At 27.9% G+C, this 20,294-nt stretch overlaps 1 protein-coding gene across 2 annotated transcripts in view; it reads left to right on the top strand.

The window, feature by feature from the left end:
* Positions 1 to 20,294, top strand: part of LOC129960594 (uncharacterized) — a 201,011-nt gene that overhangs the window by 149,091 nt on the left and 31,626 nt on the right. The window contains exon 4 of one of the 2 annotated variants that reach the window (XM_056074092.1): positions 12,269 to 12,331. The exons of the other annotated variant lie outside the window; for it this stretch is intronic. Coding sequence (XP_055930067.1) covers positions 12,269 to 12,331 — 63 coding nt within the window. The remainder of the gene's footprint in view (positions 1 to 12,268; positions 12,332 to 20,294) is intronic. 2 annotated transcript variants of the gene reach the window in all.

The following is a 20,294-nucleotide window of genomic DNA, read 5'->3' as shown; positions in this document are numbered from 1 at the left end:
AAAAATACACTGTTTTTTTTAATAATTTCTTTTTAGTGGAAAGTTTTAAAATCTGCTAATTTAGGCGAATCAATACATTATCTATTCAGATTGTATTGCTTTTCTGTGTAAATGTACTTTAATGTGACTATCATGGTTATTATTATCGCTGCTATTAATAAGAAGTTCATTTGATTTAGTTAGTATGTGCGTTATTGCCGTAGACTAAGCTTCAGACTAGAAAAACAAAAAATGCACTGATGTTTAAATAATTTGAAGTTCTAAATTTAAAATTTTCTTACATATTCAGAATGGACTCTCAAAAATTATCTTCTGTTTTGCTTTGGGATCTAATTTCAGAATTTTTTAGGCAATCAGAGATTAACATTAAAGTCATTTGTTTAAATAATTAATTATTTCTACAAAAAAAAACACTACTTATGGAACATAATTTATTACCTAGATATTTCAAAACTGTATCTATATTTAAAAAAAAAAAAAAAACCCTGCTACAATATATAAGAAAATTTCGTACTCAATAGTAATTTTTTTGAAAGAATAGAAGCATGAATTTAAATTTAAAAAAAAAAAAAACAGATTACTTTTTTGCTGAGTTTCTACTCCTATTAAAAAGAATAAGGAAACTCACGTTGTAATCGGTACTTTCGAACTTAATTCTTTTCTCAAGAGAAAAAAGCATTTTTTCATTGTTATGCATACTTTAACAACAAAGGGCTTTTTTCATAAAAAAAATCCGAAGAGTTTACTTAACAATGAGAAATATGAATTTCTTTAAGAGAGCACATTCTAAGCATATTTATTTTTTGAAACCGTCTTATTTAATAAAATTAAATTATTGCTAGTGATGAATATTGTATTCACTAGCCCAAGAGTAGACGCAGAATTGCTCATTCAAAAGAAATGCCTCAAATCTATCCATTAAGATTCTTCATAAAGAATCAAGTGCATCTTTTTCTGTACTGAACTAAAATGAAAAGGAACATTCAATTTTCAGTTTAAACTGACAATATTCTTAAAAAATAAAATCAAATTTGCATTCTACGCTTTAAAAAGTCAAATATTTACTGAGCATAGTAAAAAAAAAAAAGGTTCATACTGAGAAAATATCATAAAAATGTTGAAATTACTTTCATTAAAATTTTTCTATTCCTGGGAGCACAGGAAGGATATATTTTTAATCAAAATAATGAAAAGAATATTGAAATGAATTATGACAGTCGATTCTGGGGTGAATCTTAGAGTCATCTTAGCGAAGAGTGAAAGGTTGAAATACTTAAAGAACCGAAGCTTGAATGCGGTAGTTTCAATGAAATAATAAGAGTAAGCAATAATAAAAAGGTCGTACTTGTCTCATCTTACTTTAAGACGATAAAAAATATGAATATATATATATGGTAACAATGGTTAAAAATAATTATTTATAATATAATATATAAAATCATTATATTATATATTTTGTAGTATATCATAAGGGATATTAATATTTTATTTTTTTTGGTGTCTACGATGTATTTATAAAATTCATCAATTTACAAAAAAATTCATGAGGATTATTACAAACATAGTACGATAATTATTTATTATTAAAAAAACATGACCATAATTGTAAAATCAAAGATTATGCGTCTGTAGAAATATTTGCTTAGTCGACTGCAGAGGTGAAAACTGAGAACTGAGTGTTTCTAACTTTTCTCAGGTGAAATACGGATGTAAACCAAGTTTCCTTATGATTCCATCGAAGAAATTATGTGTCGAGCTTCATCTTTTACCTAAAAACTTATACATCAGCAAAATCGGATCACAGTGAAAAAATATTTCTTTTCTGTTGAGATATCAAATTGACAAACAACCCCCATATGACTAACAGATTAATGAATTAAATGTTCAAAAAGAAATTGCCTCTGTTTGTCCACAAAGGTAATTTATTTTTCATGCATTCCAGTCTTTTCAATGAATCATAATTTAAATTATTTTTCGCATCTCTTAATTCTCAACATTAAGGCTAAAAATATTGTGAACCTAATAAAAAATTAAGTTTTTTTTTATTATTTTTTTTTTATTAAAACCTTTTTGCTTTCTTCAAAAAAAAAAAAAAAAGAGAGAGAGAGAGAGAATGATTCATCATGACACGTTTTCTTCAGTTTCAAGTAGCATAAAAGTCTCCATCCATTTATTTAATGAGTAAATTTATTTTCCGCTTAAGAACAAAGCAACTCACAAAATGCTAAAATACAAAAACTCACAAAATGCTTTCCGCTTTCCATTCCCTAAAACTAAGTGCATTATGCACAGCGTTAAATTTCTTTCCACAGCATTTGTGAAAGAAAAAAAAATTATACATTTTTTTTCCAGAAATGTGTAAAAAAAAAAAAAAAACAACAACTAAAAAAAAAAAAAACGACTTTTTTTAACTAAGCTAAAATTTTATACCTCTTCGGAATCGTTTCTTCCATATTTTCAAAATATAAATTTCCGACGGTATTCGACACAAGAAAATAATTTTTCACAATAAATGAGAGAGTATTTTTTTTTTCCTTTGCAAGTTAGAAGATTCGAAAGTTGTTTTATACTGGCAGTCAGAACAACAACAAGAGTATAAGATATAAAGAACAAAAACGTCGTTACAATCTCTGCAGTCAAGAATTTTGGCATCAATTGTAGCGATTTTCTATTTTCTCAATAGAATTTCTCTTTCTTTTCACTAAGGCTATGGCTTTCTTCAAATTAGCTTTATTTATTGTTATTCACAGTAACATCAATCCATTAAACGCACGCTTGTATTTATAACAAAACTATTCAAGATTTGAAACAGTTTCATTCTCACGCGCTTTTTTTCAGTTGTTTCATTAGATTGACGTTTTTTAAATTGACTATCGGACAGTCATTTTTAAGAAGAACCTTTCATTTTATGATTCAAGCTTTATTTTTATTCTAATGCATAAGCTGCTTGCATAGTCAACTTTTTTTCCCGCGTTGTTCTATTTTCTTCGTTCTCGAAATACCTCAGTGTTTGTGACTGGGAAACTGGCTTTCAGTTTTGCAAATTATTTACTATTCAAACTAGATTTTTTTTAATGATGTGACCGAAATAAATGATTTAAATAATAACAGAAAGCCGTATTAAAAAGAAAAAAAATCAAAACAAAGAAATTCTTACAAGACTTAATTAAAATTCCTGAAAGCAAATAGAATTAAATAGTCCAAGTAAATATAAAATAAAATAGTGAATAATTACTTAAATCAATGAATTATTTTTATTAACGTTACTAGATAAATTTTGCTGCACATTCGAAATTTGAGCCGTCGTTAATTATCAGAAAATTAATTAATTAAATTAATAATATTATTAATTTATTATTAAAGGAAAAAATCATTAATAAATTTATCATTTGTGAGCTTACCTTTATAATGTTAGCAAAATAATATAATTATAAGCTTCATAATTTAGCAATATAATGTTTTTATTCGGTTTTCAGTCCGAATAAAAACATTTATATTTTCATTTAAAAATGGCTTATCTCAAAGCAAAGGCATAGAAATTTTTTAATTAAGTCGTGAATTTAGGCAGGAGTCAAAAGACTGTATTATTTTTATAACCTTTGTTTCCAGTTAATCTCTATTTCTAATTTAATATATTGTCCCTCAATTATTTTTAATTCTCTATTAAGATTAACTCAGTCAGTTTAAAGTTTCAGATATGTAGTTTTTTTTTATATATAAATATGTAGTCGCAATAAAAGGTAAATTTTTCATATCGAGTAATTTTATCCAGGGGATCATATAAAAATATAAAAAACGTAACTGTTTAAAAATTAATAGAGAGGGTAGTTAACACGAACGAATTTTTTATTGTTGTGTGCAAATCGAGTTCTACTTATCTCCTATAAGTAAAAAAAAAAAAAGTACAATTAAGTTAGGTAATAACTAAAGTGCCTTTAAACCTTTTGAAACACCCTGCAAATCTGATGCGTTTTTATCCTTTTGAAGCGTTTCTTAGAGTTTCCTGGATTCCTTCTATTATTTGCTAGACTTTTCTAAATATTTAAAATTTCAAGTCGCTTCTGTACCTCAAAGTGTTTTAATAAAAAAGTAAAAAGATAAAGCAACAATCAGTTAACTACTGATACCGAAAGGAAATTTTTACGCAATCAGTTTGAATTAATTTTCAAAAAAAGTAGTTTTTCGATTATTCTTTAATAATATTCTTATTATACAGTTACATATTTTTAAAAAAATTTCATTGTGAAAGCACAATTATTCGTCTCTACACAATAAATTCGAAAAAATAGAGCTTTTGTATTTGTCATATTTATCAAATTTCTTAATTTAAAGAAATTTTTAAAGGATTAGAAATTTTTTGTTGATATTTCCAAAAATGCAACAATTTTTGGATGTTAGAAACGAGAACAGTTTTTTAATTAATAACACTTTTAAAATAAAAATAAATATAATAGCATTCATTTTGTCCTTCCTCTAAAGAGTATCTTCAAGCACATCTCCTACTACATTTGACAATGTTTAAACAAAAAGGGCCCATTTTAAATACCCGTTTTTGGGTGCCCAAGTACCTTATATTTTATTATAATTACATTACATTTTCATGTTAATGACATTGCAGATTGCTGAAGATGATATATTCCCAGTTATAAAAAAAAACTCAGATCATGCCAAATTTGAAATTTTTCTTGAAATTTTATCAACGAAATGTAACAATTATAGATCAAAATCCTTTTTACTTCAAGAAAACATCAATGGAAAGAGTTTTACAGTTTTGATGAATCAATATAATCAAAGATAGAAACGAAATTGTGAAAGGTTTCATTCATGAATGATGAGCACTTCAATAACTCGATTTAAAGAAGAAGAAATAAAATGAACTGTCAACATTTCTAAATTTCTTCCTTCGAGATATTTGCTCAAAATCTTTCTTTGTAGTTCCAAAGAACATTGCTTAACTAAAGCACTTGAAGTAATGACATTTCTGGCACTAAGTCTCTGGACAAATTATATCACTTCCATTTATTACTTCAGACGAATATATCTTGTCATTTAGTGATAAAATATTTTTGTTTTAGACTTCTATTCAATTTTCAGGTCTAAAATCTGACACACCAAATTCATTGCCAATAATAAAATTTCCTTAATGGGAAAACTTTTGTTTTAAAAGTAAGAATATATAACATTATATTCTATTAATTAAGCTTATCTGATTTCGATTTTTTAATAATATGGACTTAATTACTTATGAGTTTTGAAAAAAAATTATTATATGGAGTAGTAAATCTGAATTTTTATTTAGAGTAATAAATCTGAATTACAGTTGTTATAACTCACCATTAACCCTTTGGCTGCGTAATTCTTTAAAATCGTTATTTAGATGCGATGTTTGAAAATAAGTTCAAATAGTTTTCAAAGAAAGTGAACTGATACTATATGTTACAGAATAATAATATAATATAATAAGAATCTGTAATCGTAAAAATAAACACTCTAAAACTGCGAAAACGTGGGATGCAACAGAAAATGAACTAAATGCCAACCAGCGGAAATCGAAGGATACGCAGCTGGAGGGTTAATACTTTTTTATGACTCAGGGTGATTCAAAATTCATTGAACTAACTTTTAGAGGAGGTAAAATGCACAGAAAAAATGATCACATTGGAATATATGACAAGTAACGCTACCCGAACCTACAACAGGATGAGGGAGGAAACAAAAACGAGAGATATAACGGATAAAACTTCTTTATTTTAGGGTTACTTCATACTCTCCAAGTTAATTTCATAACAACTGCTTCAAATGTTTATTTCTGTTATGATTGCTTCTCAACTGCAAAATATGAATTTGTAAAGATTTCCAAAAATACAGGCATTTTGTGAACATTTGAGGAAAATATAGAGATTCTTGCAATGAAGTTGTATGTTGGGCATGTCGCAGACAAGGATTTTGAGGAAATCGTACAAGAAGAATCATAACCTTATTAGTTCGAACTCACCCAAACCAACTACAAAACTAACGAAGAGCATTCTCTAGCTGCCGTCTCCGTCCACACTTTCTTGTATAATTTTGCTTTGTTATGATCAATGTTTTTTGAAGGCCTCTTTGCTCTTTGTTAAGTGTTTTAAATCATTTTCACTTCTTTTGAAAAGATATATCGCTTATTAATTGATGAAACATTTTGAAATACTTTTTGGAACCACGCGAACTTTCCAGCACTTTCTATCCACCACCCCCAACTCGCTTCTAGTTCTATGTCCTCAGAACACTCAGGTCTCTTTCCACATCATCCAGCCATTTAGTTGGAGGTCTTCATCTGGCCCGGGATCCCATAGGATAAAAGTGGATATTTTGAAGGCGCTGTTTTCAGGGCTTCTCCAGAAATGGCAGAGCCATCTTAACCTATTGCTCCGGATAATCAGTGTTATCTGTGGTTGCCTATAAAGTTTGTATAATTCAAAATTGAATCTAGTTCGCCAATATCTTCTCTCTAGTACTGGACCAAAGAAAGTTCTAAGGATCTTTCTCTCGAACATCTTCAGAGAACGCTAAGTATCCAAGTTAAGAGTCCAAGTTTCACTTGCATAGAGCAGAACAGGCATAATAAGAGTCTTACAAATTCTTAGTTTAGTTTTTCGACTGATTAAGTTGGATTTTAGTTGTTTTTTCAGTCCAAAGATTTTTTCCATACATCCAGCCTAATTTCAACACACAGAATTAAGAGATGGTTGATAAATGTAAACAATTACTTTTATTTAACAATAACTATTAACTATAACAATAACTATTACTATTATTTTTTTATTTTATCTCTTGACTTAAGTTTATTAAATATCACTTTCAACTGTTCAAACAAAAGCATAGAAACAAACAAAAAGAGTCTGCGATTTTCCTCGATTTCTTTCATCTTATACTTTTCAAGATCTTGTATGAGCTTAATTTTTAAGTGTTTCCTAAAATTTTGTTGTACTTTTACTTACAAAACGATAAAAATAGTATATTAAGAGTTAGCAAATCCTCGTCGCAACACTTTACTTACGTAAAATAATTTTGTACCGTAGAAGTTATAACAAGAAAAAAAATCATATTTTTCATGCTTTATGCTGTTAAATTCTAAGAATTCTACAGAACTTCAGAAGTAATGAAGTATTAACGTAAGCTTATGATGAGATAAATATCAGCTATCTGCTTGATCTTCTTAAATCCCTTTTTCAAAGAACTGACCATTTGATTTTGCTGGAATATTTTCCTAGAATTTCCAAGGATTCTTTTTTTTTATATTTCTACCTAAGATTTTGGATTTCTAAATAAAATGTTATGATGGAGCCTATTTCCACATATATTCGTTTCAAGAAATTGATCCAAGTAATTTTTCCCCGAAAAAAAAGTATTTTTTATTATCTAAGAAACAGCTTTTGTAAAAATTTCTTGATAATCCTGTTTTCGTGTTATTTTGAAAACCAAGCTCAAAGGTGAGATAAAATACTGTCGTTCGAAGAATGTTTATCGAAGGAGATTAAAGCAATCAAACAATAAACTTTTCTTTTAAAAAATGTGAGGAAATTTAATAAGAGCCGGCACACGCACTTATTGGTGAATGGAAAGTATTTCACAGAAAAATTTTAATCAATTACTTAAAGGAATTGCACTTGTCAAAAAGCTTGTATATGTATTGAACAATTTTTACTAAATAAATAAATATATTTCCAAAAGCATAAAAACTCCTGTCAGAATTATTTTTCGTTTGTATTTCACACTATATTTTCTTTCAATAAGTCTTTTCTTTAAATTGAAAAGCTTATGACTCAAATTTTGTCTTTCCTACAAAAAAATTCTATTGCCGCTGCCAAAAATAATTAATGTTTATGTGAATTTTTACTTTAAGACTGATAAATAGAAAAGGGAATTCAATATTTTTCTTACTTGTTAAATGTTTAGGAAGATATTAGCTACAATATAAGAATAGCAATAAATAACCACAGCATAAAAGGAAAGGGGAATTCATTCTAATCTTTAGCCAAGAATTAATTCTATATGATTAATATGTATTTCCAATAAGAAAAAAAAACTTTAAATTAAGTAAATAATTATAATTTATTGTGTTCGACTCAATAAATACATTGCTGAAAAAATTAAGAAATTTTAATTTATTTACAGTTTCTATTGTCTATTTATTATATTTGACAAAACAATCATGCATTCTAACATAATAAAAAAAGGTTAATTTTCACGTCTAAAAATGACAGAATTAAGAAAGATTAATTTTTTTTTGGTATTTTTCTAGCCTTCTGGAAAAGTAATTAAAGTATCGTATCAAATAAAATGTATTTTACGATTTTAATTTTCTTTCGTTTACACTACATAAAGCTCATTAGTATGCTTCAAATTGATTCTTAATACCCACTTATTTGCTTGCAAAAAGATTTATGTATTTGTACGTTTGCTGTATATAAATAATTTTTAAATACAGATAAGCAAACTGGCGTTGCTTTACGTACAGTAGAATCCGGATAAGTGAATTTAAAACAATAATATTTAAGTTTTTTTGTTGAGAGATATCGGTCTTGAAATACAATTATCAGTGTTATTAAAACCATCTTATTACTAACCTAACATGCAAGTTTTTTAATGGTAAGCCAGTTTTTGTTTTAAACAAGAGGTGCAGGATGTGCAACGAAGACATAATTGCAGATAATTTGCTTTACATCCATTATAGAAAGAGAAATCGACCCGTCAGACGGAACTTGCATGACAGGAATGGGCAACCGAGTTAGTTATGTGGGATTTAAATGCGTTTGAGAAAGTGATATTAGAAATACATTTTTTTATGGACCAACTCTATATATAAACCGTTGTAAATATTCTAAATTGTTCCCTCGCTAGTCCATAAAATTAGACAAAGCATATACGTATTCAGAATCTCAAAGTCGGGATATTTTAATCAAATATGAGGTATATTCATACCATCCAAAACTGCAGCAAAAACTTTAGAGTGCAGAAAAGAAACTTTCCCTCGATTTTCGAAAATTTAATTTATACAAACCATAAGAATATCCGTTTTAATTGAACGATGTGTCTATGAATTTACAGACCGCCAAAATAGTAGTAATATAATAATTACAGCGCTGTAAAATTTTCAAAATGTGCGAAAGTTTTGATATATGAAATCTTAGTACAAAACATGGAAGAGTATTTTAATTGGGCCCTTTTTCTTCGATGGTGCTTTAAAATCTACTAAATACTTTTAGCATTTATTTTATTCCGGCCATTATTGACTTATTTGGAATAATATATTTTATTAATGGTTTTGTTAAGCAGTTTGATTCTTTGTTGGGGATGCTTACAAAATTTCCTTGCCAATACCTATGGAAAAAAATAATGGATACTGTCCTTCGGTGTGTCCGCCGCGATCTCTAGTCTTCAATCCTAGAGATTTTCTAGAATTCTTTAAAAAATAAATTATACGAACATTATCCATGGGTAGAGCGAATATGACAAATATCATCCTCTTGACATTTAAATAACTAATAAAATGGATTTTACTAACAACAATGCATGATATTCAAACAGAATCGGTTTCATGGACATATTTTTTAATTTCATCGCAAAACTTTTATCCAAACATCATGGTAATTTTTAATTAATTTTTTTTCAGATTCTCAACTGTAAATTGTTTTAATAATAATTTTTATTTTTTAAAAGAAATCAAATTCTCTTCGGCATATTGCTAAACCAATTTACTGTATTTCTGAGTACAATCCATATACTTTATTATGATATTCTACAGAATTTTTAAACAAATAAAGAAAATTGAAATTATACATAAGGACCTCATTCAGCTTGAAATATAATTTTGTTTGAACATTTTGAAGGATATTTAATTTTTTTTTAAACACAAAATTTCTAAATTGAAAATAACGAAAATATTTTTTTCATTCATTTACATTTCTTTTCATGGAGACTCTTTTCATATGAAAAATCCTTGTATTAACTATGGAATTTTGATTCAAAATTCGGCTGCATTTTACTTTTAATTAAAAATAGATTTCCCTGTTTGGTAAAATAAAATTTTTTCAGCATAAAATAACTGGTAGTAAACCAAATAGTTCATTCATATTTTAAAAATGCTATATTTGGAAAAAGAACAGAATCATGGGCAAACTGAATTGCAATATATGGAGTGGAGAAATTTAAAACTATTTTTGTCTCTTTATCAAAATGCACATATTTACTACAATTAGAGATTAAGTATTTAAATAAACTAATGGGATGTATAAAAAATTTCATTTCTTTATTTTTCAAAAATCAGATTTGAATTTTAAAAATTACAGTATAAACAGTTTTTAAGAATTGAAAAAAAAAAACAGTGTATAATGAAAATGTCATTATCTAGTAAGTTAGTAAGCTATTATATTTAGTGTCTTAAAAATCATTTATGGCTAAATTAATCCAGCTAATAATTAATAATACAAAGCTGAAAATGTATTGAAAATGACCATACTCAACAAATAAAAGCATATGTTCATATTTATATGGCTTATAGGATGCTACTAACGAAACAATTATTTCTTTAATAACTGAGATGATATTTTTAAATGTATCAATAAAAAAAATTCTAATTCAAATAATTTCTGGATAAGATAAAAATAATTTATTTAATTCTATTTTTATGAATTTCCTTTTAAATCACTTTTAAGGATTTACAGGGTTTTTTTTCTTTGTATGTTTAAGCTTGAATAGTTAATAATTTTTTTAAATTCTTACTAAACATTATTTAATCAACAAAAATATATTTGCATGTCCTTTCAAGCATTTTTGCTGATTTCCTGCAAAATTATCAAGTATTATATAAATAAATGAATATTGTATTCAGGCGATTTCTAGATTCTGATAATATTCGAAAATATATTATTCGGAGATTCTTCTTTATTCAAACTTTATCGAAATAAATATTTTTCACCATTTCCAAATGAAAGGTATTTTAAATTCACGGTGGTACTTGGTTAAATGCTGTAAGAGAAACTTATATTCGTGTATTAAATGTGAAATACTTAATCAACTATTCAATACATTTTTTTTTAAATTTTTAATAATTTTTTAGAGGATTACTAGTTATGTTTCCTTTTCTTTGGTATTCCCACTTCGGAAAATATTTTATAAAGATGGGTATAAGACTATCATAGATGAAGTCGAAAGGAACGGCATTCCTTTTGTGAACTATTAAATGGAGAATTTATGAAATATTTTCCATAAATTCTTCGAATTCGAATTGATTTAAACCGGTTCTCAAAATATTTTCACTGGCATTATTGCTTAGCTGCATTACCTTCAGATGACATCCTATTAAATTTGGGTTGAATTTCACTTAGACTGGTCTTAACTCTTAAGACTGCTTAAAAGAACACACAGAGTGTGATAGTTTGATTTCTATGCAAATAATTTTTTATTTTATTTTTATTAGACATGGATTGAAATTTTGAGATGCTGAGGCGTTCTATCAGAAGTTTTAAAGGATCTAAATTAAGATTTCTTTAGTATTAAAATGCATTTCTTTTTAATAAAAACAAGTTTATTAATGCAATACTGATTGATTTATCTGTACATATTAATTGCAAATATGGAAGATATTATTTTCTCATCTTCCATATCATATGAAACTAGCTTATTAATCAAAAATTGTCTGTATAATTCGTTGGTTGATAAAAACTTATATAATGTGTTGGTTTTCTTTGGTCTATTTATCGAACAAAACAATGCAATCATGCTTTCAATTCACTTTTTTTTTGGCGGGGGGGGAGTTGCGGGTTCGAGTGCTTATTCTACAGGGAGTAGTAATTTAGTTACATTACATCTCGCTTTGAAGAAACATTAAAAATAACTTGGGATGGATCTTTGATACAGAAAAATATTATTACGGAAAAAACTGACTGGGGGTGTATGGTGAAATCCATTATGAAAACCAACAAATTCTATTTGGATTACAACGCTTTATTCCACTGGTAGTAAAACACAGCAGAAACGTATATAAAGACGAATCTTACAAAAGTCAACAGTGCACACATATACAGCAAATTTGCCAATACCGTTTTTGTCATTAAATTAATCACGAAATCGCCAAATAATAACCATGTTTGTCGTCATGACTCTCAGTCATTGACCTGGTATCCATTCAGCATCCGTTAGAGTTTTTGCAAAACTTTCTTCCTGATTATAAGAATAACTTTGTATGGAATCAGTATTACAGAATTATAATTTTATCATTCATGTTTAGGGAGGAAATTGAAGCTAACACTCTAAATAATCGCCCAGCGATCAGGCGTCATGCTGAATACAGGTAAGATATTTTTATTCATTCAAATTTTTGTTATTTTTATCATAATTGCAGTGTGAACTAATATGAAATTCACAGTTTGTATTGAACGGGATACATTTGCAACAAAGAAGTTCCATTTGAATAATTGATCAAATCTTTAATTACCTAATACATATTTAATTCCAAATTTGTTCATCTTGAAGTTTTAAAGACGAATGATTAATAAGAGAATTAAAACTAGGACTTTGTTGCCAATCCAATTCCAACTACCTGATTTGACATCCTGTACAAGCGATAGGGCTCTTTCCTTGTATCAGTCATCATTTCAATTGACATGTTTTACACAAAATTGCAAGATTGAATTTACTTAAGTGCTGTATTTCCAAATGTAGAACGATACCAACCAACAAAATGCGTTATTTTTCGTAGGTGCAACATCTACGTTGAGGAGATTACTAGCTCCAAATTCAAAAACGTTTCATAACTGTGGTTATCTGCAAAATTTAAGCACCTAAATTATTCAGACGGACAGATTTAACTTCGATCGTATTTACACATTGCCCGATAACTTTGGAGTCAAAGCATTATTATGATAGATTCTTCTATTTTACCTGAAGAGAAATTATTGCATCTCGTGCAGGCACTAAGATGAAATTTCTTATTAAACGATAAAAGAACTAATCTAATTTTTCCCGATTACCGTTATGTGGCCGAACAAAGATTGTCTGGTTCTAAAAATTTCATTCATCACGTAATATTAACGTGTTTACTAGAAGTTAAATTTTAACGTTTATTAAATTAAACTATTGCACAAAGAAAAGACAAAAAATGTATATTTTTATTTACGAAATTAATCATCATTTATATAATTTATATAGACGGCAAAAGAATATTGCCATATCATTAAAACAAATTAAATTAAAAATCAAACAATAAAAGTGCAAATTACATATAAAGATACTGACCAAGCTTTAACTGATCAGTAAAAAATGTTAACACATCACCACGCTATCTTGAAATCTCCTTTGTCATAAGTTCTAGAAGCATGGCTAAATTTGGCTTTTGCTCTATTTATTTTACATAAATATGTATAATATTGGAATGAATAATTTCAAAAGGTCTTTATACATTCAAACAAAAGAAAAATTGCAACTACAATCCACTAACAAGTTAAATTTCTTTTTCCACTTTTGCAATAGATACTTCAAAGTACCAAAGATATATATATATATATATATATATATATATATATATATATATATATTTGGCGAATATAATGAAACTCGACAGTAAAAATCATTCAGCTCTGTTAAAATACCTACATATTTTCTTACTACATTCTAAATTACTACATATTTTCTTTTGGTGATATAACTTAGAATGTACTAGGTCTTGGTAATAATCGAAATTACTTGTAAGAAGTTAGAAGGAATTTTTTTTTTCAGTTTGCAGACGTTAAATTTCGTTTTTCTTCAATCTTCGTCCAGTAACTGACAGTGTAGTTTAATTGAAGTTTGATGTAGGTGACAATGTAGTTTAAATATGCAACCTCTGTGTGTCTCAAACTAATAATTAAAGGATAATTTTTGTTGGTTGGATGATAAATCAGACGATTAAATGAAGTTTACTCTCATATTTTATAATCAGATTTGTGAACAATCTGACTGTTACTAAATATTTGCTGTCGTAACATCATAAAAGAAAAACATCATCAAAATTTTCTCAGATGCATACGACGATAATTTTTGTTAAAACAAGAAGTAAAGATGTAAAATGGTTCAAATGGAAATTATGCATGTTGTAAAATGGTCCGAATGCAAATCACAGTATGTGAAAAAAGTGTTAATATAAAAATTTGAGTTATGTATTTAATTTTCCAAGTTATTATGAAAGAAATAAGATTGCTATAATTTCATTTTCGTTAAATTTTTCTAAAGTGGACTTTGCTTTTCATTTTATTTGTATATTCATTGGTATGTTCAGAAAAAAATTTAACATTAATACATGTTAATACTATTAATTGAAAGTAAAATCTCTGTTTGATCTAGAACCTGATTTCATTTTGTTAATCTGCTCTAAAGCAGATTTTATTCAAAATTTTTATCCAATTTCCTTACAAAATTTTCTTTACTTCTAATAACAAATTCAGGGATAGTTAATATCTAAAAGTGACTTACTTTGAATTAATGCTTTGTGTTTTCTTAAAATTCATACATTTGGTTAGAAAGAAAAGGACTGTTTTTAAAAATAAAACAAATTCAAAAATTAATAACAATGTAAAAAACAGAGCTCGTGAAGTATATTTTATGTCGAATAATAAAACAATATCTTTTACAGTATCAAAAACTTAAAACAGTATCAACTTACTTACTTACTACAAACTTACTTAAAAACAATATCAAAAAATACATCAGACAATATCTTATAGCCTAACCTTAGTCTTAAAGTGAGTATATAAATTGAAAAATCGATTTTTTTGCGAAATTATGATTTAAAAGCAAATAATAATAATCTTAATGTTTCAACATGTTTCTTTATAAAAGCGTTTGAATTTTGTTTTGGAAGTCTATTTTTTGAGAAGTTACACTGATTTTTGTGTTTGCATTAACTCTCTTTTAATGCTTTATTTAATTTCACCGTGAATCATATCGAATTTGAAAACATCAGGCCGATGTTTTGTGAATTCTTCACACACATCTAATTTGGAATAGCAGTCCGATGTTTTGTGAATTCTTCTATTATTGCTATTAAAATTGCTTCAATTAAAAATATGTTGTCATCCTGAATGAACCTCTTGTAGCTTAATAACAGGATGTAAATATAATCTTGCTATATTCCTAGGCTAAATGATGTTTACATTAAATAAAAAGTTATTAAGATGGGACCTAATGCAAGAGTGATTGATTTATCTGTTCACCTTGATTGAAAATATGGAAGATATTATTTGGTTGATACAAACTTATATAATGTGGTGGTTTTCCTTGGTGTGTTTTTTGAACAAAACAATGCAATCATGTTTTGAATTCACTTTTTTTTGGGGGGGGGAGTTGCGGGTTCGAGTGCTTATTCTACAGGGAGTAGTAATTTAGTTACATTACATCTCGCTTTGAAGAAACATTAAAAATAACTTGGGATGGATCTTTGATACAGAAAAATATTATTACGGAAAAAACTGACTGGGGGTGTATGGTGAAATCCATTATGAAAACCAACAAATTCTATTTGGATTACAACGCTTTATTCCACTGGTAGTAAAACACAACAGAAACGTATATAAAGACGAATCTTACAAAAGTCAACAGTGCACACATATACAGTAAATTTACCAATACCGTTTTTGTCATCAAATTAATCGCGAAATCGCCACATAATAAACATGTTTGTGACTCGCAGTCATTGACCTGTTATTCATTCAGCAACCGTTAGAACTTTTGCAAAACTTTCTTCCTGATTATGAGAATAACTTTGTATGGAATCAGTATTACAGAATTATAATTTTATCATTCATGTTTAGGGAAGCGATCGAATTTAACAGCGTAATTATTGAACCACCTGTTGTTCGTCATCCAAATTACAGGTAAGATATTTTTATTCATTCACATTTTCGTTATTTTTATCATAATTTAATTGTGTGAACTAATATGAATTGCGCAGTTTGTATTGAAGATGCATGAATTCGTGTTGTTGAAGTAAACAAAAAATGTATCTTTCTAGATGTTGTGTTTCTGAATGTTGTGTTTTAAACTTTATTGGGAATCTTGATTCAGTTTGTGTTTCTTAAAATTGTTGAAATGCAATTAAATAAAATTCATTTACGTTTTTAATATTTTTTATCATAATTTCTGTGTGAATTAATATGAATTGCGCAGTTTGTATTTAAGATGCATGAATACTTGATGTTGAAGTAAACAAAAAACGTAATTTTCTCAATGTTGTGTTTTTGAATGCTGTCTTTTAAACGTTACGTGGAATACTAATCCAGCTTGATTTTGTTAAACCTATTAAAACGTGATTGAATAGAATTTATTCACTTTTTTAATATCTGTATCATAATTTCACTGTGAATCAATATCAGTTGTGTGTTTTGTAATGTGGATGCATGAGCTTGTCATGATGAAAATTAAACTTGCATCTTTCTAAATATTGCTATTCTGAATATTGTGTTTAAATGTTATTGGGAATGTTACTTAAGCATGCATTTATTAAAATTTTTTTAATGAGAATTCTTTCAGTGGTAAGTATCTTTGTTACAAACTTTATCATGATATTTCTTTAAAACTATTCTACAAACGTAATTCAAATATTTAAAGATTTATTCAGTTTAATTATGATCACAACTATTTAACAAATTTAAATTTAAATTTATAAGTAATATGGTAGAGAATATTAGTGAATTCTAAATTTTTTAGCTATTAATTAAACCTACAAAGATTTCATTTAGACCATTACTTCAGTATTTTTTTTTTCCTATTTAAAAGTTGCTGGTTATACATATGGATAAAAAAAGATTTGAACTCAAATTTAAACAAGGCTTCATTAACATCCTTGGAAATGCTGGTAGAACGAGTGACCGCCTATTCAGATTTGTGTTTATTTCGCAGAATGATTATTCTTAGAATTTTCTCTCTTGAAACTCTAACATCGATGAATTTCCTTTAAATACTCCATCAGGTTTGCAGTCATATTCTCTTTGGCTAAACTGATCCATTTAGGTGCAAGTAATAAATGATTAAGTAAATACTCTTTTAATTCATACGTACGATTATATTATCTCGTTCTACGCCGCTCGGCAGCTTCATAAATTCTAAAAAAATATGTATTACTTATGAATTGATCATAATTCAATACAATTCATGAAATTCTATATGCATTTAATGAAATGCTATTTTTACTTTAAAAAGATTATTGAGAGATAGGTAATTCTAGATGAAAATGTGTTGGCACTATATGTTAGGAAAACCACTTTAAATCGAGTAATATATATTTTAAATATTTGGTAACTAAATAGGAATAATTTTTTTCATGTAATATTTGAAGATATTTTAAATTTCTTTCATGAGTATTGCAAACAATTAAAAAACAAATATGTTCTTACGATACTCCTTTTTATATAAAGGAATAACTGTTTTTCATTCTTATAAAAATATGCATGCTTCTATTTCTCAAAAATACAGGGTGAATTAGAAGTCTTTATACAAATGGTTAACCTTGAAGAGAGATGATGATAATGAAGGAAGAGCGCATTAACTTAATTCTCTTGACTGAGAGTCGTACCACCGGTCATGTAGCGCATATTTCCAATACAATGCACAAAAAGCAAATATCCCATGATATCATGTAATCATCATCATCACGTAATTTTTTTTGAATTTACTTAACCTAGTTTAAGAACATAAATAATTTGTCAGATAAAAAAATTGCAGTTTTTGATTTCTGGATAAATAATAATTTGGAAAAATCACGAAGGCTATTTTATTCGATCTCAAACAAGAAATGTTGGATGCCGTTTGGCAATCGAGAATATTCCATAATTTATTCTTTAGGTTAAACAGGAGTGATTGGCATAAATATAGTTACGAGGTGGAAAATACTTTATTCACAGAAACTAAATATTACTTCAAACATACTTCCCATTCAAAACTATACATTTTTGCCTTTTAGTTGTGATTTTCCAATCGGATACAAAAGGTATACTGTATATGTTAGAGTACTAATACCAATCATTGACGACAGTCTGCAATTCCTCTCCAAAATTCTGTCGTTGATCTCACGCTGCTTCCATCATTTCATCGAACAAGGCTGAGTGAGCCTGATAGGACATGTGCAGAAATTTTCCCTTTGGCTGTGACTTTCCAATCGGATACAGAAGGTAGACTGTTTGTGTTAGCCTACTAATACCAATCATTCACGACAACTTGCAATTCCTCTCCAAATTTCTGTCGTTGATCTCACGCTGCTTCTATCATTTCATCGAACAAGGCTGAGTGAGCCTGATAGGACGTGTGCAGAAATTTTCCCATTGGCTGTGACTTTCCAGTCGGATACAGAAGGTATACTGTTTGTGTTAGCCTACTAATACCAATCATTGACGACAGCCTGCAATTCCTCTCCAAATTTCTGTTGTTGATCTCACGCTGCTTCCATCATTTCATCGAACAAGGCTGAGTGAGCCTGATATGATGTGTGCAGAAATTTTCCCTTTGGCTGTGACTTTAGAATCGGATACAGAAGGTATACTGTTTGTGTAAGCCTACTAATACCAATCATTCACGATAGCCTGCAATTCCTCTGATTCAATTCCTTCAAATTTCTGTCGCTGATCTCACGCTGCTTCCTTCATTTCATCGAAAAAGGCTGAGTGAGCCTGATAGGACGGGTTATGGGATAGGATAGTTATGGGTTTCGCTTAAATATAAATTCATACATTACTGAAATACTCCAGATGATTTTAAACTTGAAATGAGCACATAAAATGTCTTAATTAGACAAATGGTGACTATGCGAGGTTACAAAATGCAGAAAATAAAAATGCAAAGGTTGCATACTATTACGATTTTGAATTTCCTTGTGTTTAGTCATAAGTCCAACATTACAAAGCACTTTATGAAATTATAACAATTTTTCCCATGACATCAATAACACAAGGAAAGAAAATTCAAACAAAAAAGATGATTTGCAAGTTTTTATTTAAAAAGAATTTGGAACTAATTAAGAGATTTAACAAGCATTGGAAAATCATTACAGTTAGAGCAATAATAAAATATTAATACTAAATATTGGAATAGGAGTAATATCTTTCATTTATAGTGTATAATGTATTTTTTTCTCTAGGAAGCCTAATTTATGCATTCTGCAATTTCTATTAACGTTTGAGTTCTTATATTACACCGATATAATGTGGAATCTGCATTTCAGAAAAGATCAGTGCTAATATAGAAGTTAAAATTGAAGTTGGAAGTTGTGGTTTAATGGCACAAAAGCCAGATCTGGCCATTTCGACCATTCCAAAATGTAAAAAGACGCTACTATAAAATATTTTATTGTATCTGGACGCCCAAGATAAAGATTTAACTAAAGTAATTTTTATAGTTATGCACAATGATAAAAAAATGGAGTTCTTTGAGCAAGAAAACGGTTTATTAGAGATAATTGCTTTACTTTTTATTGTGCGTAACCGCTAAATTACTTTTGAAAGGAATTTATTAAGGAAGGAATATCTCTCTCTCTCTCTCTCTGTGTGTGTGTGTGTGTGTGTGTGTGTGTGTTAGTAATTTTCTGCCAAGTACTTAAAACTTTCACTCCTTTTTAACAACTAGAATTATTTTTCCATAGGGGAACCAGGTTCTTGAGATTTAAGTATACTTAATTAACCGACAGAATACCCGAAGACCATTCTAATTTATAAAGTTTACCTAAGGTCTTCTTACTTGTATTGATACTAAAGGGAATGTGTGATTGTATAGGCACTTTACAGATCAGAACTTTTGTCTTAGTGTTGTGAAACTCGGCACAAGTATAATTTGAAGTATGTAAATGTATATCTTGAAATTACTTTTTTGAAATTTTAATTACAATCTTAGTTAATTAAAAATTAAGCAAAATTTAATATATTTTTCACCATAATTTCCAAACTTATGACGACACTAAAATTATATTTTACATTACCTTAAAATTAAAAAAGAAACGATACTGATTATTTGCAACTAACTCTTTTCTATTTTTAATTATTTTTTAAAAATTATTTTAAGCCTATTTTATAATAACATACTTCATTATCGAAATGGAAATCAAATTGTTTTCTTTGTTACTACTAATATTTCATCCTGGCTTTTTTTCTACTGTTGATGATCAAGAAGTAAAGATTCGGTTGTTTTTTCCATGCGGAGAAAGTTTCGAATTAAAAAAAATGTTTACAATTAAGTTTTTACTTCAGAATTAAGCAACGGGTAAAACTTTTTAAAGTGCGTCATATTTTAAACACTGT

Source organism: Argiope bruennichi, chromosome X2 (genome assembly GCF_947563725.1).
Source record: "Argiope bruennichi chromosome X2, qqArgBrue1.1, whole genome shotgun sequence".
Lineage (NCBI taxonomy): Eukaryota > Metazoa > Arthropoda > Arachnida > Araneae > Araneidae > Argiope > Argiope bruennichi.
Note: the sequence above shows the minus strand (reverse complement) of the source record. Positions and strands in the feature narration are given on the sequence as shown.